At 37.1% G+C, this 25686-nt stretch overlaps 2 protein-coding genes and 1 long non-coding RNA gene across 3 annotated transcripts; 2 read left to right on the forward strand and 1 right to left on the reverse strand.

Annotated features, from left to right (window-relative positions):
* Positions 1-1000: 1000 nt before the first annotated feature.
* LOC144641129 (uncharacterized) lies at positions 1001-10537 on the forward strand. Its single transcript, XM_078500176.1, has 9 exons — positions 1001-1088; positions 2353-2480; positions 3382-3444; positions 4189-4315; positions 5310-5387; positions 6213-6284; positions 7021-7092; positions 8344-8415; positions 8969-10537. The coding sequence occupies exons 2-9, from the start codon at positions 2414-2416 to the stop codon at positions 9042-9044; spliced, it is 627 nt and encodes a 208-aa protein (XP_078356302.1). The 5' UTR covers positions 1001-1088; positions 2353-2413; the 3' UTR covers positions 9045-10537.
* Positions 9026-24918, forward strand: LOC144641135 (uncharacterized). The gene is made up of 10 exons (XM_078500184.1): positions 9026-9040; positions 16645-16716; positions 18016-18087; positions 18460-18525; positions 20131-20199; positions 21713-21781; positions 23055-23126; positions 23357-23428; positions 23896-23967; positions 24843-24918. Exons 2-10 carry the CDS (start codon positions 16706-16708, stop codon positions 24916-24918), a joined length of 579 nt encoding a protein of 192 aa, XP_078356310.1. The 5' UTR covers positions 9026-9040; positions 16645-16705.
* LOC144641120 (uncharacterized) lies at positions 13883-15735 on the reverse strand. The gene is made up of 3 exons (XR_013568503.1): positions 15662-15735; positions 15162-15241; positions 13883-13979 (listed from the first exon to the last, which is right to left on the reverse strand). It is a non-coding gene; the product is annotated as an uncharacterized LOC144641120 (long non-coding RNA).
* Positions 24919-25686: the final 768 nt, after the last annotated feature.

Genomic DNA, 25686 nt, shown 5'->3' on the forward strand with positions numbered 1-25686 from the left:
TTATACGGGCGAATCGCATCCGCAGCCAAAATTTTAAGAACTAAAATCACTAAAATATATTTTTGTCATTATATTTTTGTCGTCGTTGACGTAAAAGTTGTGTGATTATTATTATTAAGAACATCTGTTTCTTTGGAGACCTCCTGTAGAAAGTCTTCGATAAAGGGAACACTCGAGAACATGACATATTCACGGCTGGTTAGTAAATGTTGCTAAAAATGGCAAAGGAAAGAAAAGAGAAAAAAGATGTCAACCCAGCGTTTAGCACCTCCAAGTTCAAGAGGGGAAAGTTTTTTTCCACTCTAGGGTCCTCTAGGGTTGTTTTTAGGCATAGATCCTGGTTAGCGAAAAGTCCCAGAGCAGCCAAATTATAGATCGCTAATTATAGGTTGAATATAGTTTCAAGTAGGCCTATGCTTACAATCTTTTAACAAGTTCAAGTTCATTCAATTTCAAGTTCAAGTTCATTTTTTATTTCAAACAGCATGTGTTGGCGTGTTGTTTTGTTTAAGTATTTCATTACATAAGGGTCCTTTTCTGATATTTATAGAACGCATTGGACACCTTGAACTAGTGACAGGTAACTCTGTAAATGAATTCAGTTTAAAATGTTTGTGTTCCTGGGTGGTTTCTTTTAAGACACCACAATATATTTTCAGCGACAAAAATTACCCACAATCTGGTGTTTAAGCCTTGGGTGTATATGAAGTGGTGTTATAACTACTAACGTGAACATTTATTAACATGTTGATGACTTCTTGGTGTGGGGTTTAGTTACGAGGAATTTATTTTATCATAAGAAGTTTCAACTGTGCCAAATTCAGAAATAATGATAAAGAAAACTAATAACGAACTAATTTCAGATGAGGCCAACCTACACTGTCTCGTAACTGCTGCAATTATATCAGTCCATGCACTGTAGAAATTAAACACTGCATCTCATTGGATGCGTCATACAAACGTTTAAAGATGTTAAATTAAATCCGTGATATGCATATATTTTGTTTCTATCGTTGTTCGTTTGGCCTTTTTCAAGCTGACTAAGTAATATTGTACTCGGCCCAAATCGCAAGAGCAAGAAGGATAAGGTAAGTAAATAAATATTACGATATATCAGTAAGACTGTGTTTGAGTGATTTTCATTAGAAGTATTTCGAATAAGATTTGTTAGAACTAAAGCTCAATATGGCCAAGGTAGCAGTAAAACAGGCCTTTAACTGTATATATTTCTGGCTGACTGTTTTGTTGCGAGTTTGATTTTCTTTTGCGTTATAGTTTATAAACATGCAGCCGGAATTAACAAAAGAACGTTTGCTCAAATGAAATATTCAGAATGTTATTACAATTTTCCTTAATAAATGTGTGCGTCAAAAGTAAAATTTTTACCTTCCGGAAACGGTATTAGAATTGTCTTGCCATCGATGGAATCTTCACAGAAATTATATACAGTGATTGTTTCTTACCATCAACTTCACTGCAACGCAACGCTTTAAAATCAAAGTTGACAATAGGCTTCCGTAAATCACACATTATATCGAAGGCGTTTGCTTTTACCGCCTGGAGAGAAAATTCAATCTCGCACGCACAGTCCAAAAAGAAAACGGAAAATAAGGGCGTATGTTCGCGCTGGCGATTCACGTATCCACAAATAATTACTTTTAGAATAATCCACGTTATCGTTGTGCGGACATTTGTACAGGAAACTGGACGACGAGTAGAACTAGTTAATAAGTGTCTCGCCAAGGAAAACTTTCCGGATAATTTTTCACCATTCATTTGTCGACTGAGCTCGAGGTTTAAGGCCGTGGAATTAAGCTCTCTAAAAACAAAGATTACTTTAACGAAGAGATCATTTAAAGATCAGCAAACTCGAACATTAACTAAAAGGTGAAAGTGATGATATTTTTCCGATTTCGCATGCTTACATTTTTCTTTTTATATCATCATAAAAAAACGTAAGACTCCTTGAGGATTATGACGCCACCCGCCCTAACCACCCTGCTGAGCATGCAGAAGTTGTCATTCCCTTCTAAACAAAACATTCAGAATACTAATACAAATGTTGCTCTTTCAATGAACTTTTAACTTATTCCCTCAAAACAGATTATTTTGTTCTCGCCCGATCCCTAGAATATCAAACTAAGTAATAGTAATATAACGGATACTTAATACAAACTCTCACCTCTCCTTTTTCGTTTGAACACGTTTTATTTGTTAAACCTAAACACGTTCTCTGTCGACCTTTTAAAGAATGTTTTGGGGATTTTATAGGATCCTACAATAGAGAATTAAAACTCCCCGTTTAGGACACCCGACATTGCACTTCAGTAATAGACACGTCATTTCTTTAAGGACACTCTGGTTCTATTACTTCGCGTTCACTTCAGTGGCGGTGAGTAGTTTTAAGGAAGTAATGCTGAGCCTTACACAGAAACGGTTTCTCCCATCGTCTTTTCTCCTGGCTTCCATTTTATTACCAGGTAAGGAATATTTGTTTGTACGCATGGAATATTGATTTACATTCAAGGAAATAAATCTATCTTTTTAAAGATAAAAACATGTGTTGACACCGGTCAATTAACTTTGCTTTTTTTTAGCACCAAGGCGTGGTTCCTTTTCCCAAATTTTTGAAATTCTTAGAAACAGTTTCAGTGTTTTTTTTTACTCATCCAGGCCCCTCTCTTAATTTTGGAAGAAGCCACGAACTAAAATAACAAAGAGCAGTTTTCCTATTTCATTCCTTATTTTCTTTTTTTTTCAATCATCCTTTCTTCCTTCCTTTTTCACTTTCCTCTCCTTCCTTACCTACTTTCTTCCTTACTTCCGTCCTTCTGTCCTCCGTCTCTTCCTAAATCCATCCTTCCATCCACTCACTCACCCGCACTTATCCATTTATTCATTCATTCATTCATTCATTCATTCGCTCATTCATTCATTATTTCATTCATTCATTTATTCATTCATTCATTCATTCGTTCGTTCATTCATTCATTCATTCATATATACATAATACATTCAATGTTTCAAAAAATGAAAGAGCTCCTACAAGCACTAAATTTTAACATTGACATTATGAATTGTATACGAATCAATGTAAACGTGGAACCCCGATATAACGAATGCCGGGGGGAGTATATCGAAGATCGTATCGGGTTCCCCACACTGCGGGACAACTCCGTATCGGGATCGTATTGAAGATCGTTATATCGGGGTTCCCTGTTAGTAATTAAAACCTTTGTTGTAAACGGACCAACCCCTGGAGAGAAGGCGCAATAAAGATATATATTACTATTACTATTACTATTACTATTCATTCATTCATTCATTTATTCATACATTCATACATTAATTTATTAATTTATCCACTTCTATTTTATGCAGCTGTTTTAAAAAGATATGCTGACGATGCAGACGATGAATGGACTTGCACAATTCCATGCCACGGTATGATTCTCATTAGAGGGCCACGTTAAGTTCGTAGTACAATTTGTATTCAATAGGTGCTGTTCCTATGGATAAATAATTTTAATTACAGAGATTACTAACATTTGCCAACTGCAATCATTTCATCATACCACGTCAAATGGTGTAATTAAATCCGCCATTTTGCCATTTTGGATTTCACTATTTTCTCGAGAAGTAAAAAAAAATGCCTGAAATTGATACAAAATCAATGCTAAGAGATGTAAATATGTCCTAACTTGACAATTCCTGCTTGACAAAAAATAGCAACTATGTCATAAAAGTGAGGAAATCTGGCCAAAATTAATATCAAATCCGGTTGCGAGGCCATGTCATCAAGGGCAGGCAGTGATGCGTCTGAAATTCTTGTAATGACAATGAGTAGCTACTGAAAGAGTGAGCGATTTACAGAGTACCAATTAATTGGTTCAGGATAAATCCTCGAAGGGGGATGGGACCCTCCTTTCCTTGTACGTCCGAGGAAAAAAACCAAATTAAAATTATGAAGTTTGCATAAAGCATCCCTTCCAGCTTCTTTCTCAAGCGATTAAGAAATAAAGCATATACTTACCAAATGCTCCTCGTTAAACTAAAAAAGGTTTCACTAAGGTACGCACTTACTAAATAAAATCACTTTCCACTTACGGACACAAAATCTTCTGAATGTTGAAAATGACGGCCGATTACTCAATGACTCATCATAAATTATTCTATTTTTGTTTAAAGGCTGTTCAGACAACTGCATCTGCGTAGAAGATGATACCGGCTGGCTACATGTGCAGTGTACAGAACGTAAAATAACTTCTATTTCACAAGTGTGGTTAAGTTTAATACCAAATAAAACAGAAATACTGTGAGTTTTAACCTATTTAATTCAATCACGTTGCGTCATAGTTTGTGGCGTCTATATCAGCCCGACATAAGTTTTGGTGGATTTTTGTTTTAATTATGGCAATCCGGCCCAATAAAATGTTTCGTTTCCCATCACCCCATCTCTTGTGATGGTAGGTCGGTCGGTCGGGCAAGAAAAAAAAGAACACTTTAAGGGATCTGGGTTCATTTAAGAAGCCAGGAAAAGCAGAACCGAAAGATTTTATTTCAGTCGATCTCGATGAGAATATTGATACAATTATCGTTAATGCACTTGCCTCTTTGACTAGTGAATCTGGATTTTTTTTTGTTTTTACATTTCGAAAAATGGGTCGGTCGGGCGATGGGAATCGAAACATTTTATTTGGATGGCCTATATACGAATATTTCCCTCAGAGATACAGCCAACAACCGCAGTGCTAGTTTGCAATTAAGAAAAAAACTTAAATAAATTGACATCATTTAACGGAGGCTGCACATAAGACTTACAAAACAAGGGCACTAGGTCAGCTTATCTAGCGGCCCACCTTTAGCGTTGATGGACACGGATTCGAATCTCAGCCGAACTACTATGCTGGTAGTGCAAAAATAATTTTTTAAAGCTCAGACGACTTCGTCAGTTGGTGATTTTCTCATGTTATGTCATGTTACGTCCGTTCAGCCATGGCCTGTCACGCTTTGACCAAGGCTGTATAGAGTGACTTTATTAAGGTTAAGAGAAAGAAAGAGTTAAATCAACTTTTAGTTGCACTTTCCGACTCTTCAGATCAAGACAATTGATAATTAAACAAAATTTGAATTAAGCGACCATTAATGTCTTCGTTTTTAGAATTTCAGGAAAATTCCTATCGTGGCAAATTTCGTTTCCACGATACGTTACTCGTGAAAACCAACGGTGTGCCGAATGGGTGATTCTACTGTATACTGATTAACCAAAAAAATAATACGCAATTCATTTAATAATTCCCTCCTGTTAGGTCCTACAAACAAAACGAACTTAGAAGCATACCAACAAAAGGTTTTGATCATGAGGTTCTTGGTGGGCTTTATGAACTGTAAGAAAGCATAGATATGACTCGTTTCACGGTTCTGGAGAAAATGGTTTTATTTTTGCAAAATATAAAACACAAAATAAACAGTTCTTGAACAAAATTATAAAACTTTTGCTATTTGGCTTGGTAAAGTAGTAACCTAACATTCCACACAATGATGAATATATATGAATCTAACTAGCACTTCTTGGAGAACCTATAAAGAGGGCAAAAGGCATCTCAACGCTTTGCTACTGTAGTTAAAATTAAAGAAAAAAAAATCGTATTGTCACTGACCTCCTTGCAGCGTTAATCAGTTGTTATGACACTATTTTTGCTCGATCCAAAAAGAGCTCAACTGAACATGATTCAGCTGCTTCAAGGGTAGAGCCAGTTTAAACAAATACAACGCGCGCTATTTTTTTTAATTATATTACCCGTGTACTTTTCCCGACTACGGGTTAAAAAGCATTAATGAATAAACTAATAAAATACACTGTTGTTTACGAGTTCATTTTCCTTTAGATTTATTGTAATAGCTCCTAATGCCCTACTTGTAAAGGATCTGTCAAGGGCAAATTTTCCTTTTATACAATTTATGTTTCTCGAAGATATTAGCCTTTTTCAGGCTACTCTAAAATTCGAGTTTAAATAAAGTTCATGTTATGTTGTTATGTTATGTTACGATTTGCTGATTCGGTTCATCTTACTCTTTGCAAAAAAAAATCAGAAGCGTGTTTGGTTTATAATTACTTGTTTGAATTTCTCTAGTTGAATAACAGGAAAAATATATAAAATCACCTTGATGTATATGCATGAAGGTACGTTTTTTTTTCGGTTTTACGAAAGAGTTCTCGCAAACAACAAGATCAGTCATCTTCACAAAGAAGCTTTTTGGGGGTTGGAAAAGTTAAACTATTTGTAAGTACAGATAAATATCCTCAATATTTATGTGCAACTCACCATCTTAGAGGAGATATTCTATGCTTATATAATTCTTCTTACTTAACCCTTGGACGTACAAGCAAATTCATACCACCACCATCGTACAAGGAGGGGGTGGATGGAACCCCTCCTTGTAGTTTTTGTTCTATTAAGAGGCAGCTAAAGTATTTTGCACTGAGTAAAACGCCCGTCACTTACTCTACAAGTGACATAATTATTCGTTGGCTGTGACGTCATTAGAGCCGCCATCTTGGATTTCACCATTTTCTTAGAAGGTCACAAAATAACGGAAATAAATGCAAAATCAAGCCAGAATGCTTATGGAATGTAAAATAAACGAATCGTCGAATTATGTTCCAAAAAACTGGAAAAAATAAAGAAAAATGTTAAAAATTACGATTTTTGGCCAGACCTGATGACGCTTCCATGGCAACGTCAAATATCATGGGCACATGGCTCACATATTAAAATTTCTGCAAGGGATGAATGAACAGCTACTGAAAGTTTCCGCGTTGTAGAGTAAAACAAAATTTGGGAAAAACCTTACGAGGGGGTGGCACCCCCACCCTCCTTGTACGTCCGAGGGTTAAGATATGTTTATGCCTTCCATTTATTCATTACGATCCATACTGCCTAGTAGGCTTGCATGGGTTGTTAATTAAAAGTGAGGATAGATACGTATGATTCGTGTTACTTTTATTTTGGCCATTAGAGATTTATCTTTCAACGAGCTAAAAATGATACATGCGGGTGTTTTTGTTGGATGTCCAATCATGGCAGCGCTGTGCGTAAGAGTTGATTTATTTGTTAAATATAGAGGTTAATTTCTGCCTGCCTCTTAATTTTTAGTGGCTAACATCAAGAAGTAAATAAAAATATATTAAATAAGTGGCTTAATGAAATAATTTATTGATACAGGGGCCTAAGATTTCGCTTATTGCCAGAAATTATCATTTTTAGTTTGCGAGCTTTACTTTTGTAAGATTCATTTTTTTTTTATTTGTTAACTGCTTCTGCTTGTCCCTTTGTGCTTGTCCGTCTTCTATGTTTTGTTATCAAAATTGATTTCATGTTCAATCACCGTTCAATTTCGAGGATATACAACCAATTAATGGGGACAAAAATACCCGCTGCTTTCTTATTTTTCTGTCAACCAGTTTAGAATTCAATCAGAACAACAATTCTAAAGTGTCAATTATGGGTGTCTCGTCTGTTTTTTTTTTCTCTCTCTCTCTCTCCCTCCCTCTCTCCCCCCCCTCTCTCCCTCCCCTCTCCCTCTCTCTCTCCCCCTCTCTCTCTTCTTTTTTTCCTCTCCTTCTCCTCGTAATTTACTAGTATACAGTAGGTAATTTTGTATTTGGGCTATTTGCGACTATTTAAAGCAAAACATCGAGAATGGGATCATGTTTATTATAGGTAGTGTCGACCGACATAGAGACCGATTACGTATAGTGCAAACGATAAGTCACGCAGCAAGTACATTTTTCACGGCGATGTGTTTTCTTTACTTAAACGCTTGACTTTGACTGGGTGACCCCGGTAACAGTAGCCTCACTGTAAGAGTATTTACAAAGCAAACAAAACGTGTTGATAGAGCGGTTTGCACTTGAGTGTCGAAAGTTAATTGTGTTTGCTTTGGTTTTGCATTGCTACGCTTAGTGATTGGCTTAAAAATCTTGCGCCACTTTCTCAGCCAACCAGAACTAAAACCAAAACCAATCGTGACTCGCTCGCGAACGTTTTCCCGCGCTTCGTGGCGGCTACATGTATTTGCTTCAAGTTTTGATTGGTTCACTGGATTGTCTGTGTCCTTTGTGATGGCCAGAGTAATTACTTTGGTTTTGGTTTTACGACACTCAATTGAAAACTGCTTTATCTCACCTATAAAGCCATGGACAGAGAGAAATCAGAGCTGTATCTAACACTGATGTGACTGCTTTCTAAATACGGCTTACAGTCGTCGCGTGCTGGTCGAAGTTAGACGCTAAGAGCCTGGTTTACGGACTTTTTAAGCCTCTTGTTCTTACGAAAACAGAAATCTCTCTTCAAACTTAATTACGGAAATCCAGGATGACAGCTTTGAAGAACTTAAACAACTAGGGAGACTGTAAGTAAATATGTCGATCAGTTCTTAGTTCGAAACTAAAAATCGATAATATAGTTGACATGGGAACTTAGCAACCAGCGCGCCGATCCATCAGCTTTTTTATACAACAAATTAATGGCTAAAGTCGACAGTAGCGAAACAAATAAGCCCAGCGCAACTGTTTTGTTCAAGACCATAATCAAAGTTATGTTAAGTTCATGTCAAATACTTTTTCCTGGCATTTTTGTATTGTGAAAAGGGAATGGTTAAAACTGAATGTTTCCTGAATCATACTTATATTGGGTATGTATTTACACATACACAACCATTGCTAAATGAAAGACCACTGCTTTTGCACTACATTTAGCTCACTTACAAAGTTATCACCCAAATGAATAATTTGATTTGAGCCTCCAGTCACCAAGCTGACTTTCCTGGAAACATATAGCAAATAGGGATTTTGAGAGGATTTGTTTTAAAACTAAATCAGCGTTAACCATTTAACTTCAAGAGCAAATGACATGAAGAATCGTTTAAATTACTATTTATTTTTGTTTTTTTTTAATTTCGATAGCGACTTAAGTAGAAACCAGCTGCGTGAGATATCTAACACCACACTGTATGGCTTGAAAAATCTTCGATCTATGTAAGTTTCAGCGTTAAAATAAAACTAGAAAATGAACAAGTAGCAGTTAAGCGCAGCACCTTTTTTTTTCTCAAAACGATATTTTTTAGCGTAATGTTGAATGTTCCATCAGCGTTGATGTGACCAGAGAAAAATGACTTCAGGTTTCCTAGATTGGCGATTGATTTTCAAAGCGCTTCAAGGTGCGTGAGGGCATTCTGATCACTACCACCACTGCCACTACCTCTACCTCTACCACTACCACTACCACTACCACTACCACTACCACTACCACTACCACTACCACCACTTCTACTACTACAGTACCACTACCACTACCACTACCAACACCACTACTACTACTTCCAATTCCACTACCACTACCACTACCACTGCACTGTCTCCGCCACCGCCACCGCCACCGCCACTGCTACTGCTGCCGCTGCTTCTACTCAGTACTGCTACTTCTCCTGCTGCTGTTATTAAAGCTAATCAGAAATCCTCCGATTTGATTGGCTTATCATTTCTACACTAGTGACCGCTACAAATTTTTCCTTATCGGAAATTACATATCAGACTTGTGTCTCGAGATTGACTGTCGTTTCTCCTCTCTTACCATAAATAAATAACCATTGCTACTTTAATAACTCGCCGGGGGTATATTAGCCAGATTTTTCCCCAGCAAAATGTAGCAACTGGCTCGAATTAACTTGCCTAATATGTCTTCCAACCTCACCAAAACTTATGATTGAGTGTTTCCCTTCGAGCACAACAACCCAAACGTACTTGTTAATTGGCCACGAAAAGTAATCCAACGATAATTAATCGCAATATCATTTCTTCAGTCCATGAACAAATATTGAATTTCGAAAAAAAAGGCATTTTGATGTAATAAACTAAAGAAAACCTCAAGAAAGTAAATTTGAGCTTAACAAAGTCATGCATTTTTTTTCGTTAATGTTAATGCCCTCTTGCGCCACCCCCTTCAAAAGTGATAATTTCACATAGTATTTTAAAACTTTAATCAAGCATCAATTAAAAACAAAACAGATGGTTTAAACCATTTATGAATTTCTTGGTAATTTAACGATGCGCACGACCCAATATCTGCCATCTATCATTGAGTACTTTTGAGTTATTTTTCAGTTTGCTCGGTAAAAATCAAATATCTCGGATTGACGATTACGCCTTTTCTGCATCTTCTAAACTCTATAACATGTAAGTATATTGGGGAAAACCAGCTTGCACGGACGTAAAATATGACAGAAAAAAGAGGTATTCGGGCGGCCTGGAGAGCGATAATTTAAAGTTCCTAAAAATTGAAGCTATCTATGGTGACACTATACAGCAATTATTGTCCCACCCAAATTGTTACGGAAGTAAATTTCACTCGAACAATCAAACTTCAATGACTATCCAGCCTATATGAGAAACATGTTCTCGTTCCGTTCTACTTCATACAACCTGCGTGGAAACTATATACTGGAAATGCCCAAACCTAGAACTACAACTTTTGGTCTCCACTCCTTTATACTTATCTGGCAACAAAAGAATGGAATTCTCTACCTAATTTTATAACGCTATGTAACTTACCTGACTTTAAAAGGCACATCTGCAAAGCCAATTTATGAGGCATGTAAATGACAATTTTTATAATTAGTTAATATAAGTCAATTTTAAATATGTAAATAGTAATTTTTATTTTTTGTTATCTATTTTTCGTTCTCGGAAATATTAGCTTGTCAAGCTACTCTAAATTTGAGTTTAAATAAAGTTTTATTATTATTATTATTATTAATATTATTATTATTATTATTATTATTATTATTATTATTATTATTATTATTATTATTATTATTATTACAAGTGAAACCGGTAAAAACAATATATAATTATATATTTCCATAGAAAACAGGAAAATGTGAAAAGGTTAAAAAAATAGATTAGTCTGTATAAATCTGCAGTTTACTTTTATAAGTAAATGCCTACATTGTGCGGTTCCAGAAAATTCGATACTCACCCCAAGGATGGTCAATGGAAATTCCAAAGGGGAGGGAGGGCGCAATAGTCAAAATTTTTAAAATAAAGTATGAAGCTAAACTGAAAGTTCCAGGGTGTCGGAAGGGTCCATCCTTGGGGTAGGTATGGATATTTTTGGAACCACACATTATAATTAAACTGCCATTAAGGTCTGGACAAACTAGGCAACAGGTCACGGTGACAGTCGCCTAGTGTGACATGCGAAAAACTATGTCGCTGCAACAGAATTTTGTCCCTGCGACGTGTTGCACAAATTCAAACTGGTTTGAAAGTGCGTCATATATTTTCGCCATATTGAATATGGAAAACTAGTTTGCATTCCCACTCTTCCAAATTCGCTGTTTGTGCACCAAACAAACACCTTGTTGCAGCGACTTAGTTGTAAGCAGTACACATGGAGCGACTTGTCGCCGCGACCTGTCAAGTCGCATAAGTTGTCCCGACCTTTACACTATTGAAGACACTTTAGCCTGTGCTAGAGTAAATTTATGGTCTGCGATAATAATTTTGTAAATTCTCAGTAATTTCATTATTTTCATTGAAACTAAGGAGCAATTGTAGAATACCCTGTCATTATTCATTTGCTCCAGTGGTCCACAGTCCGCAGTGAAATTTTGTTGTTAAGTTATATTTCACTCATAACGCAGTCCGCAGTCATGCAGTCCATTGATCGAAATTGGATTAAATTGTTATAATTGCCTGCCACCGCGGTCCACAGTCCCATAGTGTTTTATTTGAAAATAATACAAAGTCTGCTAATCGCCTGCCACCGGGGCCCGTAGTCCCGTAGTCCCGTAGTCGATTCTATGAAATGCTAGTAAATGTTATAATCGCCTGCCACCCCGGTCCGCAGTCCCGTAGTGGATTTAAGAACAGTAGATATCCTGAACACAATATAAAGGCTAACCGCAAGCAACCTAATCACAGTCTGTAGTGTACCCAGAATTCTACATGTTAACAATATATAGTGTTGCTCTTACAAATATAGATAGCTAACCGTGAACAGGCTAACCAAAGTGCATATTAGGCTAACCGAAGTGAATAAGTAGGCCTCTCTAAACACAAAACATTCTGTCCCATATGTTTACCATGGGATAACCTGCGATCAGGCTTTCTTTTAACGCCTGATCACAGGTTAACTATGGGACTGCGGACCACGGTGCCAGACAAGAAATGCGTGACTACGCAGTGGCAGGCAATCTAAACACCAAACGTTTTGTGTCGGACTGTGGACTGCGGTGACATTAAAATCAGTTAAGCGTGAAATTTTGATATTTGTATGGTGACTGCGGACTGTGGTGGCAGTCAATTCAGTTATGCAAAAAAAAAGTGCCGGGGTAATCTACAATCATGCCAAAACAAAATAGTTTCGTCATGAACCCAGAATGGTTTCAAAACTTACATGTAATAAAGTGTCAGTATTCACATGTAGCCTTATTGGGTTCTGGGATCAACCTCGTTCCCAGGGCTTTTCCCTTGGTAATTTGGAACGGGCGGGAAAAGACCCTGGCATCGGCCGGTCACGTGAGCCTCATACACCCGAAAATCTTGGGTGTCGTCATAAATTTGAGATCGAAGACAACGCATTAATTATCTGCTTTCGGTTTCCTCAGTCGGCTTGGAATGGCTCTAAAACGCCGCAAATGTCCTCTGTTTCGCTTAAAGCCCCTTTAAGAGAATTTTTTATACAATGGCATATACAACACGAAAAACAGTCAACAGATTCCACTTGCGCGTGTGAGATTTCAAATCTACCAAATCTTGAATCTACCAAATCTTGAATCTACACTGAGTTGAAATCATGTGGTGCCAGAACGTATAACCAAGTGAACAAGGGAGCATCGAGCTCAAGAGACAAAACGCTCGATGAAATTTATACAAGAAGCATAACCTTTACTACACAGAATGTCTCTCTATAGAATAGACCTCTCTATAAAATAAACATTAAGCTTTCTCGAAGTAAAGCTCTGGAGAAGCCGGACAAAGATAAAATGTCATCCGTGATATGATACAATACATCTTGCAACAGCATTGCAGTCTTTACATGAAATTAAACAGCGCGACCCGGCATCACAATGCAAGAAATCAACATTTTCACGGAATATTTCAGATCCTGTCCTTCCAGAGCGGCAATTTTGAGAGCTGATAGCATAATTTGCAAAAATAGAAATGAGCCAAAACAAACCGCACTAGCGAAACATGAGTAGAGGTGTCAAACAGGAAACCATGTATACGCCTGCAGACCTGTGACCTCTAGACTGTCCAGATTTGCTCCAGTGATTCGGTTTATATTGTTAGGAGCTCAGTTCAATAGGACGAAGAATCCTTTTCCATGGGTTCTTCAAGATCGCCTTCATCGTTCCGTGCCGGATTTTCTCCAATTTTCTCTCTGTGCTTAGCGGAGGTTTTTCCATGCATATCGGTTCGGCAGGGTTGCCGCGCGCTTCGATGTCATCGATGGCAAAAACCCGAAGCAAATGATGGCTTTCGTACTCACCATCACAGAGCCAGCAAAGTGAATACCGAGCGTGTATTTTTTGGAAGTTGACTGCTCCATAATTTTTCACAGAAAACCCGAGAAAACGTATTCTATTCAGTTTTAATTCACTTTGTGTTTTAGCGAGATTTACCGGCCGTTGCATAAATTAGAGTTCCGCGAAATATTTAAGATAATCACGTGACCGGCCGATGGCAGGGTCTTTTCCCGCCCGTTCCAAATTACCAAGGGAAAAGCCCTGGGAACGAGGTTGTTCTGGGATGTTCATATTACATAAATAGCTATAAATGTCACTAAAGTATATTCAGGTTTAAACTGGCAACATGTGGGAATCAATCATGTGACAATTTTATTACATCAACACAATGTGAATTTTTGAGGTCATTTTGACTAAGAGGAATGTCATTGCACTCTTCAAGTCACCTGTAAATAGAAACAAAACAAACAAAAACTGTTTATTTTGATGAAATTGCTATTTTTCCAGCATGCAGAATGTATAATTATTAAATGACCTTTTTCAGTGTGTGAAAAAAAAACTGACTGCTTTCATTTTGGGCTAGTCGTGGATTCAATAATTTTTTCCACTTGCTAGATAGCCAAATGACATTTATGGGTTTTTATTTTTTGATGTTGATCCTTCCAGAGAAATATGGGACTTTGGGCAAGCATATAATGGTTTCACCTTGCACAGTCTACCTGGGTCAGGCCAGGAAGAAATAAATTTTCTTGGCACCCTTCCTTTCATTAATCATAATTTTGCAGAAAAAAATGTCAGTCTTCATTTGAATATTTTAACCCTCGGACGTACAAGCAAACTTATACCCCCACCATCGTACAAGGGGGGGGGGGGGTGGATGGAACCCCTCCCCGGAGTTTTCGTTATAATAAGGCGTAGCGAAATAATTTTGTACTGAGAAGAAAGCCCTTAGCTTACTCTACAAGATGGCCTAATTTTAATTGGCTGTGACGTCATATGACGTCACATGACGTCATAAGAGCCGCCATCTTGGATCCGCCATCTTGGATTTCAACATTTTCTTAGAAAGTAAAAAAATAACGGAAATTGATGCAAAATCAAGCCAGAATGCTTATGGAATGTAAAAATAAACCAATCTTGCACTTCTGTTTCAAAAAACTGGAAAAAATAAAGAAAAAATGTTAAAAATGACGCTTTTTGGCAAGACATGCTTGTATTTGTGACATTGCCATGGCAACGTCAAATTTCATGGACACATGGTTGACATATCAAAATTTCCGCAAAGGATGAATGAACAGCTACTGAAAGTTTCAGTATTATAGAGTAAATCGTTTTTTCAAAATTTGGAAAAAACCTTATGGGGGGGGTGGCATCCACCCCCACCCCCCCCCCCCCTTGTACGTCCGAGGGTTAAAATGCTACTGAAGGCCATCCAACAACTGAAAATACATGCCTTAAAAAATGTCAAACAGCTTTTTTATAACGTAGGCAAATGTCTGGTCAAAAAGTAGATCTTTTAAAAATGTCTCAGGTAGTGAATGTGTGTAGAGAGGAGGATGGGAATTGCTGAGATTGGCTGAAGAAATCAATAACTGCCTGAACTTGTTATAATCCATAGTTTAACTCACCAGTAATTCAGAAAGTCCTCAGTTCTGAATTCTGTAAATCCTGTTTACAAATTAGACATTCTAATAGTCCCACAAATTACCTGTATACAACAAAATGCAAAAAAAATGTCGATCTATGTCTGGCAATACAATACACATCATGGAAAGATAGAAATTTAAACTTCAGAAATGGTCTCATTTATTTCTTTGCGGCCGGAAATGACCACATGGTCAATATTTTGACAAACATTTCCTCACGTATAAATAATTAAAGGATGCGATTCTTATTAAATTGAAGTAGTTTAACATTCAGATGACAAATAAAAATAACAGTTACATGCCTCGACGAACTGAGTGACATTACTATGACACTATCGCCTCAAAATCTACAAGATCTATTTTTTTTTCCCTGAGCTCTGCTTTAATTCCAGTGAGCTAAGACCAGCTTAGTTTTAGTACGATTCTATCTTTAGCACTTTTAGTCTTCAAAATAAAATTATAGTACAATGAGAAACGCTTACCTGAAGTGACCTCAGGTCATCACTGTATTAAGTCTGTTAGAAATGTTTGTGCGAAAAGCTTTCACCGTTTCTCCTCATTCCATATCCTTCTCCAGTATCGGGAATACAAATAAAGGATGTCGAATACCCTTTGACGATTTTTCAGTTGCAAAGGATTTTGGACACGGTTTTTATTATAATTATATATTGTTTTTATAATTATTATTATTATTATTATTATTATTATTAGACCCCAATGAGCCCTGAAACTAAAATGGAGATTTACAGTTTTATTTGAACTGTATTTATTTTTTAATTCATTTTTTTTTTATTTTTTAATGACTTTTTTTTTTTGGGGGGGGGGGGAGGGTTAAAAGGGGTATTGAAGGGGTAGCGTTAAGGTCAAAGTTTATCTGAGGATGCCACTGCTAGCTCCACGCAAAACTCTTACTTGCTGTGCGATGCAGATTATGTCGGCTATACCAGCCGGCATTTACACCAACGTATTGATGAACATAGTTTCTCCGCAATCGGGAAGCATTTAAATAACGATCACGACCTTAATTACATCGGCGACCTTACCAGCAATTTTTCCGTCCTAAAGAAATGCAGCGAAAAACCGGACTGCTTGATTTACGAAATGTTGTTTATTGGAAAGAAGAAACCTACCCTGACCACGCAATCGGATTCTATCCGCGCGAAACTATTTGTTTAAAACAAATATGTTAATGAAACATCACACCTCTAACCGCATATATAACACTGTTGAACCGTTATTTTATTTGTCACTTGAAAATGATGTCAGGAAGACATCGAAACGTTGTGTCTTACTGCCGCTTATTTTTATTGTCAAATCTTGGAATTTTTACCACTATTTTAATTCATCTTTTACTAAAATAATTCAGTTAGATAAATGAGAATTCCTTTACTAGCCATGTGGCCACCGATTTTTTAGATCTGTTTACTTTCGCCTCAAAATAATGTTCTTTTCATTTTTGTACCAGTGATTTGAGAAACAACCAACTACAAAGGATTTCCAACAAAACATTTTTCCAACTCAGCAAAATGTGGCGCGTGTAAGTATTTTTTGTAATACGAGAAAGCAACAAAACCGGACTTTCACTTTGGACCCTACAGAAATCCTGCATACCACAGAAAAAACACATAATTTCTTTGGGCGATTGTCGGATGTTTTTTATCTTACTTTTCCCTCTCTTCTGTCGGTCGCACGCACTTTTGAAAAGGATAATAAATTAATTGCATTTATTTGTCCATACTTTATGCAAACCAAGAAACTTATATCACTGCGTGTTTTCGTTTACCAAGTTGCCCCGCGTTCTAGTCGATATAATTAAATTCGATACAGAACCTTTTGTATCCTGCGATATTGCATGATCCTACAGGTCTTGATTTATGAAGAAGAAAAAAATCCGAGTTGAGAAATTTACGGTGGGAAAACTCATCGAGTAGCCGTTATAAAGTTCTGTGCAAGCAGTCGGTTTTTCCCTTCCTGTGCATTACAAGCGTTAAGTACATAGAAAACAGAGAACGACGTCATAAACTAATACGATTGCCGCGAAATATACATATCATGTTTGGGTGACCGTTTTGTAAGGGAACTTGTTCCTGTGTTTGGTCTTCACATCGGCTTTACATAGTATGTATGTTTGAGGAAATGGTTAAAGAAATATGCGAAACCACAAATAACAGTGACTTTTAATTTCAATCGTTGCCCATGGCCATTTGCTATGGAGAGACAGTTCAGCAGTTGACTGCCGCTACCCAGGTGTAACCTTGCGATGATCTTACAAAGGATTAGCATCTCATCCAAGGGGGAGTAAAAAAAACTCTAAGTCACTTTATGCTACAGAAACCGGAAAAAGCTCCAGTTTCCGTGGGTCAGTTTGGCGCAGTATAATTTACCTATGGTGACTGTGATCGCGCGTTCTATCTAATTTTAATTAAAGTGAGAAACAGAAAATTATGTGTGCAGTCTCGACACCCTACATAGTAATAACACGCTGCTGCTGCCGTTTGCCGAACCCAGGGGCGGATACAGGGAGGGTGGATAGGGTGGATATCCACCCCCCATTTTTCAGTAAAAAAAATTCGAAATGTCACTTTATTTGAAATAGAAAATAAATAAAGAAAGAAAATTAGCTCTCGCTCATGTCTGGTTGTTGTTACGCCACGTTTCGCCGTCTGCCGCCACTTAGGGTTAGGGTTAGGGTTGGGGTTAGGGTTAGGCCCTAATGGTGTGCCATCCACCCCCCCCCCCCCCTTTTGAAATCCTGGATCCGCCCCTGGAACCTGTTTGTGGGTAACCTATTTTCTTCTTATTAAATATATATATATATTTTTTTGACTTACTCCAGGTATTTACAAGACAATTTGCTTGAACACATTGCACCAGATTCATTTGTTTACTTCTCATATTTACTGGAACTGTAAGTATTAAAATGTAAAAAGTTAGGAATCCAATTACAAATTGTCAACTGTTGGATGATTTCACAGCCAATATGCTACAAAAATGTCGATACACGCTAGCTTAATGACCAGTGGAGAGTTTTTTGATAAATACATTTTTTTTTCGTTCCTTTTCTGTCGAAATTTCTTCATGTTTTCTTTACATGAACTACTCCTTTTCTCGGGCTTTCTTTTTCTTAGCTGTTCAAAATAAAAGAAAAATATAACACAACGGCACCACAGAACTTAGAACTTCTTCATTTGTCTTTGAGAGAAGCATGGTGCATATTTATGGGTTATTTTTATAGTGACTAATTTTATCAACCCTACACTATTGCATATCCTATTTGAAGTAACTTACAGCGCAATCGTTTGAAATACTGTGCCAGGGGAGCTTTCATTGGTAACATAAAACGAGTGTAAGTAAGAAAAGAAAAAAAAATGTTGTTCTTGTTTTCATTATCAAGTTTTTCCTTTCTTTATACATGTACGCCATGATCAACCGGGTAAATTTCAGAAAATACCATGCATTATCAACCATACTAAACGTACAACAAACGCCTGCAAAACAATTTTTTTTACAATATGCAATGAAAGAGCTAATAAGCAGTCCGTAATCAATCAATTAACAATCAATCAATCAATCAAAAAAAAAAATTAAGCCTATTCAGACCGGGCTTTTTTGGACCTTCTCTGACCCCGGGGGGAGGGGGGCTTCCATGTAACTTCCAGAATATTTAAGCAATCACAATAAATAATCTATCTTTTGGTATACGTCACGTGGGATGATGACGATCTTGAATTTCAAACTTTTTCCAAAATGCCAGAAAACCACCCAAAATTACTGCAAAGTCACAAAATCAATAAAACTGTGCTTAAAAACCGTAAAAAGGTAAAAATTAATTGCATTTAAGTTATTTTTCATTTATAGAAACACGAAAAGAACAAATTTGGGAAAACATGCCTATCAAAATGCCGTTGCAATGGTAATGTCAAGTTCCTGACATAACATCCTATCCGACCAACTCATTCCAAGATAAATTTTATATAAACTCACAAATTTTGGCAGGGTTTAGTTGAAGCTTGAAAACGTTATAAGCGTTCAAAATCAGCGCGGGCCCAAAAGCCCTCCCCCCCCCCCCCCCCCCCCCTGTATTAATAGGGTAAACTTCTCTAAAAGGACCTTATATTAATTAGCCGACGAGAAACACCGCTCTACTAATAGGGGACACTTAAGGATAAGCTTACTATCTACTGGTTGGACTTCTATTAATTTCCTCACATTTTGTGTATATATTGAGCCTAGAATATCCAAGATTTAGTTTCTTTAGTTCCTACTTAGCAATAAAATATGGTTTATATTCCGCTTTAAACGTATCAATAGAAAGTTTCACGAAATGTAGTTTACTATTTGTTGTTAAAAAGAATGAGCCCCATAAGCGGAGCTTCGAGGGTAATATGCTAGTTTTAAGAACATCAAATTTCCGAGGGGCAACTATCAGACCTAGAGTTCCCAGACAGAAACATTCATTTCTTTTTTATTATTATTATTATTGTTCACAACTAAATTTTCTTCCGCGCGCCCATTCAGAAACGAGCATTTTAAACTGATATTTTTTACCTTTAAGGATGAAAGATTCGAAAGCCGAATTAACAAACGAAACAAAACAAGACAAGAAACCCACTAACTGCAGTGAATTTAGTGTGTATTTTTTGTCTGTAGGCCAGCTTGTTTCCATTTTTTTTTAATAACGGACGAGTACTATCTATCCGGGTGTTTTCCACGGACTGGTACCATGGGCTGATATTGTCTCTCCGAATCGGAGAAAATTTAGTGGTGTACTATATTAAATAGAGGATAGTTTACGAGGCTGCAGGCAGACTTTAGTAGAATTCTCAATGAAGTACGTTCAATTGAGCGATTTCTAATCATTTCCGTACTATAAGGTATAATTAATCTTCACACTTTCCAATAGTTAATAATAATAACAAATAGTTATTATTAATATTATTATTACCATTAGGCGGCTGGATGACAATCAGTTGTCAACCTTTGAGGATGGCTGTTTCAAAGGATCGACGATCCGTACTTTGTAAGTTTACTTGTTTTCAGCTTTAATTGAAACGCTCATTTAAACTCATGGTTTGCGGTGCATGTACAGTGAACAACCTACTGTTATGAAGAGAAACATCCGGTCGCTCGGTCGGTCAATCCATGGATTGGAAATACCTGTTCTGTAAGTATAGCACACATCCAAGTCTCACTTTAAACGCTCATTTCCAGTCCGTAGTGCGCAGAGTTTATTACTGTTTCTCAAGGATATCGGCGTTCATACCTTATTGTTACTTATTTTCGCGGGACTTAATTTTCGCGATTTTCAAAAAATTGCAAAATTAAAGACCCGCGAAAAAAGGTTCTCGCGAAAAATAACGACGCGAAATTTAATACCCTTATATATAGTTTGTTATGACTTATCAACGTTGCCGTCAGTTTAGTTCATAACTATCTTGGTACAGTTGTCAAAAAGCTCTACTTTGTAACACAGGAATATGTCAAACTGTTTTAAGTTTTGTTTTGTTATATGGTTTTGTTTATTGTCATTAAAAACAATTGCTGTGGAAAATAAAAATTAGTTGTGTCAATTTCAAGACTTTCTGTTTGTTAATGCAGACCAGTATTTTGACAATTTTCGCGAAATTTAGTTCCCCTTAATCGTATTTTTTTGGCCAAATCGCGAAAATAAAGTCCCGCGAAATATGCCCGCTCGATTTTCGCGAAATTAAGGTCCCGCGAAAATAAGTAACAATAATGTAATAAATAAAAAGGTACGTTTGTTTCGGAATGTTTACAAACATTAAACATAACTTCGTAGGTGACTAAGCGGAGATTGCTCAGTACGGACTGGAAACCATCTATTAAGTCCACTCCTCCTTTTATTAAATACACCTTCAGTTTTAAGTGTAACTTAAAAGAAATAAGCGTTGGGGAGACTCGAACGCCGCAATATTGCGAGTCCCAAAATCGATAAATCACAGACGATTTCATGCAGAGGAAAAGTGACCTCATCCTTAAAGATTTAAATTTGATTAATGGAACAGTTGAAATCATGCAGAACTGTACTAGAAAGTAGTTTTTTTTATTGGGAAGTGGCGCCTTCTGTCAAAAGATAACCGTCCCTTCCTTCATTTGTGTAAGTTTGAATTTTTAGTTTAACTAAGCTAAACATTCAATTCGCTTACACATAGTATCAATCAGCCACAAGGCTGACGTTTAGGTTACCTCTACAACAAGTTATGGCTGCAATGACTTAGGGGTTTTTCTATTTCTTTTTTTTGCCTGCCCCTTTGCTCCTAACAAAAGAACTTACATCTCTCTCATTTCATTTATCTCCTCACAAGACCCTTTAAATTTCGACATTCCTGATCCTAGCAGTATACAAGACGCGTGTGGTATATGTGTTTAGCAAATGACCTCGCTCCGAGTCTCATAGCTCGTTTTCGACAACAGCATTTACATGTTTCAAAATACTGCTTTAGTATGCGATCACATGTTGCAGAATACATACAAACCTATAGCTAAAAGTAACTGAGACTTACTTTTCACAGAACAATGGAAAACAACAACATAAGAAGCATCATTGACGTAGTGAAAGATATCCGAATACTTTCTTTCTTGTAAGCTGCTGAATTTCTTGCACGGTGATACGCATCTTGATTAAGTTTAAAGTGGACCTGGTTATTTGAGTTTCCTAGACGGGATTTAAACTATTTTACATGCAATTCTCCATGTGTGAATAATTGTTCAGGAAACATTCACTGGGTTGTTCATGTCTTACATTGTGCATTAATATAACTTCCAGTTGGAAATGGTAAGATATTATTAACGTTTAGACGTACAAGGCAATTATTACCCCCGCCGTTTTACAAAGTCGGGGATGAATGGAACCACTCCCCAGGGTTTTCCTTCTATAAGCGAGCTGCGAAACTATTTTGCACTGAGTAGCAAGCCCTTAGCTTACTCCACAAGATGACATAATTCTTGTTGGTTATGATGTCATATGTCGCCACTAGAGCAGCCATCTTCGATCTCCCATCTTGGATTTAACCATTTTTCTTAGAAGGTCAGAATATAACGGAAATTGATGCAGAATCAAGATAGAATGCATATGAAATATAAAATAAAACAAATTGTCACATTTTGTTTTAAAAGATAGAAAAATAAAGAAATATATCAAAACTGATGCGCGTCTGCTTGTAATAATAGGACCAGATTGACACGACGAAATCGAGTACGAGTACGACTGATTTCACACATTAATCCCCCAGCCTACACTTCTGTGACTACACCGAGAGATGGTGAAGTGATAAGGAGGACACGAAGTGACTGTACTCGACATCCGTACGTGCCAATCGAAGGTCGCAATGACATTGCCATGGCAACGTCAAAAATCATGAACACAGGATTGACATATAAACATTACTACGAGGGATGAATGAACAACTACTGAAAGTTTTACATTGTAGAGTCATTTTTTTTCTTAAATTTACCATAAAACCTCAAGAGGGGGTGGCATCCATCGATCCATCCATCCATCTACCCCCCTCCCTCCCCCCCTCCACTCCGTTGTACGTCCGAGGGTTAAGTTGAGAGAGGGAAAGGATATGTTAACTTTAACTTAATTAAAATTAAGTTGCTATGCATTGACTTAATGTTTTTTGAAACACCGTTAAAAAGTAGTGAGGATTTTCTCAAATTCCATACGCTTGTAACAAATTGAGAGAATATGTTCTGTTGGGGGTGGGGGGGTGAATATCAATCATAACAACAACAACTACAACAACACTTCTGACTACACACTGCCAGTGTAGTCTATAAATAACCATTTAATAAGATTTAAATACAACTTGCGACAATCTCTCCTGACAAATTATGCCTTTTCGTTCTTAGTTGTTTTGATAATAACATGGTCAACAGATTACCGAGTAGAAGCGTTTTTGGTTTTTGGCGATTGCTAACATTGTAAGTTTGTTTATTTTTTTATATTCCAATATTCGTTTATCTCAGTTCGTCTTGTATTCCTACAAAAAGCGTCCATTCGAATGTTTTAAGTGTATACATGTGCCAACGTTTTTTCCACTTATCGATCGGTTGTTTATCAGATATAGATTCCACGATCGGTGAGTCGCCTCGTTGATTCATTTTTGTTGTCTGCGATAACTAACTTTTCCAATGCTTTTTATGTTCTCAAGATGTGGAGATCACAACATGATACCAGCCTTGTACAACGATACGCTTACAGGAGCATATTTTTTACAAAGACTGTATGTTACATGTTGAGACCTCTGTGAATCTGGTGTTGAAGAGCTTCAGTACATAGTCCCAGCAGAAACCATAGGCGGATTTAGGAGGGGGCCTGTGCGGGGCGATCAATAATGCCGGCGTTTAATTTCGTGAATAGGCTAAACTGACTATAAACAACAGCAGGTAAAGAAATTAAATTCAATTTCATTGTTGTTTTTTTTTGTGCTATAGCGAAAATTTCACTTACTTTGAATTCACCATTATATTTCTACGTTAGTTAGAGAGTCCGATTCCAAAACGATACCCATTTATGTTTGTAGGCGTTAATCATGGCAGATACACCATTTTGTTACATATCAAGAAATATTTAAAACAAAAGGAACATATTCTCCCGCCGCCATCTTAACTAAAACAAAGGCAGACGGCATTTAAAAAACACCCTTGATCATCGTTGTTAACTAGTAATTCTTGTTATAATTCAAAAAAGGTTTCTTCGAAGTAACCAAATCGCTTTTATTGAAAGCGGAGCTCTTCGTGACTCGAACCTTTTACAGCAGCTGTAAGTATTTTGGAAATTTTTAATGCGATGTTGAGGGAGCTACGTTACGTACGGCGCTTCCTTAAAATACCAGCCAATATTTTTTTTTGTTTGGTCTCGATCTATATTAGGGCCTCTACAGACCGGACATTTAGTTAACGACGACCATTTCTTATCGACAATGCAGCTAATTCTGTCCGATAGAAGTATTCCACACATTTCGAAAACTAAGTCAGGCAAGAAAAAGCTTGAGAACTAACGTTCGCTACGCATGCTTCTATAGAATAAACAATGACTACTGACAACGCAGTTACGATAGTTCTCCGCAACTAAATCAGTCAATCCCGTACCCAGAAAGAAAAAAAACGGTCAAAAATGTAGTTCTCGGCAACTATGCAGTTTCCATTTCCAAAAGAGGAAGCTTTTTAGTTGTCTACAACAAAAAAACTAGCGTCTGGCTGTCGACATTTGGTCTCACAGTCCCGCTACGTTTTTATTTTTTGATAACATATAGTTGTCAATAACAAATAGTTGTCGACAACTATAAAATGTCTAGTCTGGGAGGGCCTTCAATCTTCCTCGGTTGCAAACACCCTTCATAGAGGAGCAAGGATGGCGAAGTTCGGAGAGCTGCATTAACCCTAGCAAGGGTTTGATTTCAGCCGACAGTCATATGTGTGTTGAGATTGCTTGTTGTCCTGTCTTGGTTTGAAGATACTTCTTCCATTGAACCATTAGTTTATTAATCTATTGACTTAGTAATAATACTAATGATACTATTGACACGCTGATCCACTGGTACTTAGCAAGTCACACTACTATTGTCTATTGCAGGTTGTGACTTGTGATGGCAAGTTAATCAATTAATTGTTGCTGTTGTGTTTTTTTTTAAATAGGGATCTTTCAGATAATAAGCTTACGACGGTCAACGGTGAATTTCTAAAGAATTTAAAGACACTTGGTTTCCTGTAAGCTACGTACTGAAGATACAATCGAATCTCGCAGGTATCCTTCTCATAAAAAGCAAGTCTTTGTCACAGTACAAAGACGCGTGTGGCTTTAGCGGTACATGTCAACTTGTTTTTATATTTTTTCGCACGCGTGCGAATACAAATTTCATCTTAACCTCACTACGCTACATTGTCATCCCGTAACGATTTCATAAAAGGATATAAAACCCGGAGGTACTCCAAAAATATATAGGAAAGGATCCGCCCCGAGGTCTAAACTCTTACCCTTTCAAATACCATTACCGACAGAATAGCTCACCCTGTAGGGTGCCTTCCATAGGAAAATGGAACCCCTTTTACATACCCACAGAAGGGAATTTCCATCTCTTTTCCTATTGAGTCAATTCAATACCCTTTTAAAATACTTATATGAATCGACTGTTCGGTGGGTCTGTTCGACGTATTTTGAATAGTATCTAATCCTCTACTGTCGTCCTTTATATAATTACAAGGCCATCGCCGTACTTGTTTTTTGTTTGATTTTCAAAAACAGATTAGCGACAAAATAAGTCCCCAAAAAGCGTCTTCGGGAGCTCAAGAGCTCCGGTAAATTTCAGGGGGAAATAACTTAATCAGTATTACGGGCCCGAAATTCTCGGGAATTTTGGGAAACACGAAGAAGCGTTTCTGGACTTTACGGGTCACTTTTTGTGCCCAAGAAGTTTTCTGGACTTTTTAGAAACACACGCTTGTTGATGATTTGTTTTCTTTCTATTTCCGAAATACATAT

This window comes from Oculina patagonica, unplaced genomic scaffold (genome assembly GCF_052425735.1).
Source record: "Oculina patagonica isolate OP01 unplaced genomic scaffold, crgOcupat unplaced7, whole genome shotgun sequence".
NCBI lineage: Eukaryota > Metazoa > Cnidaria > Anthozoa > Scleractinia > Oculinidae > Oculina > Oculina patagonica.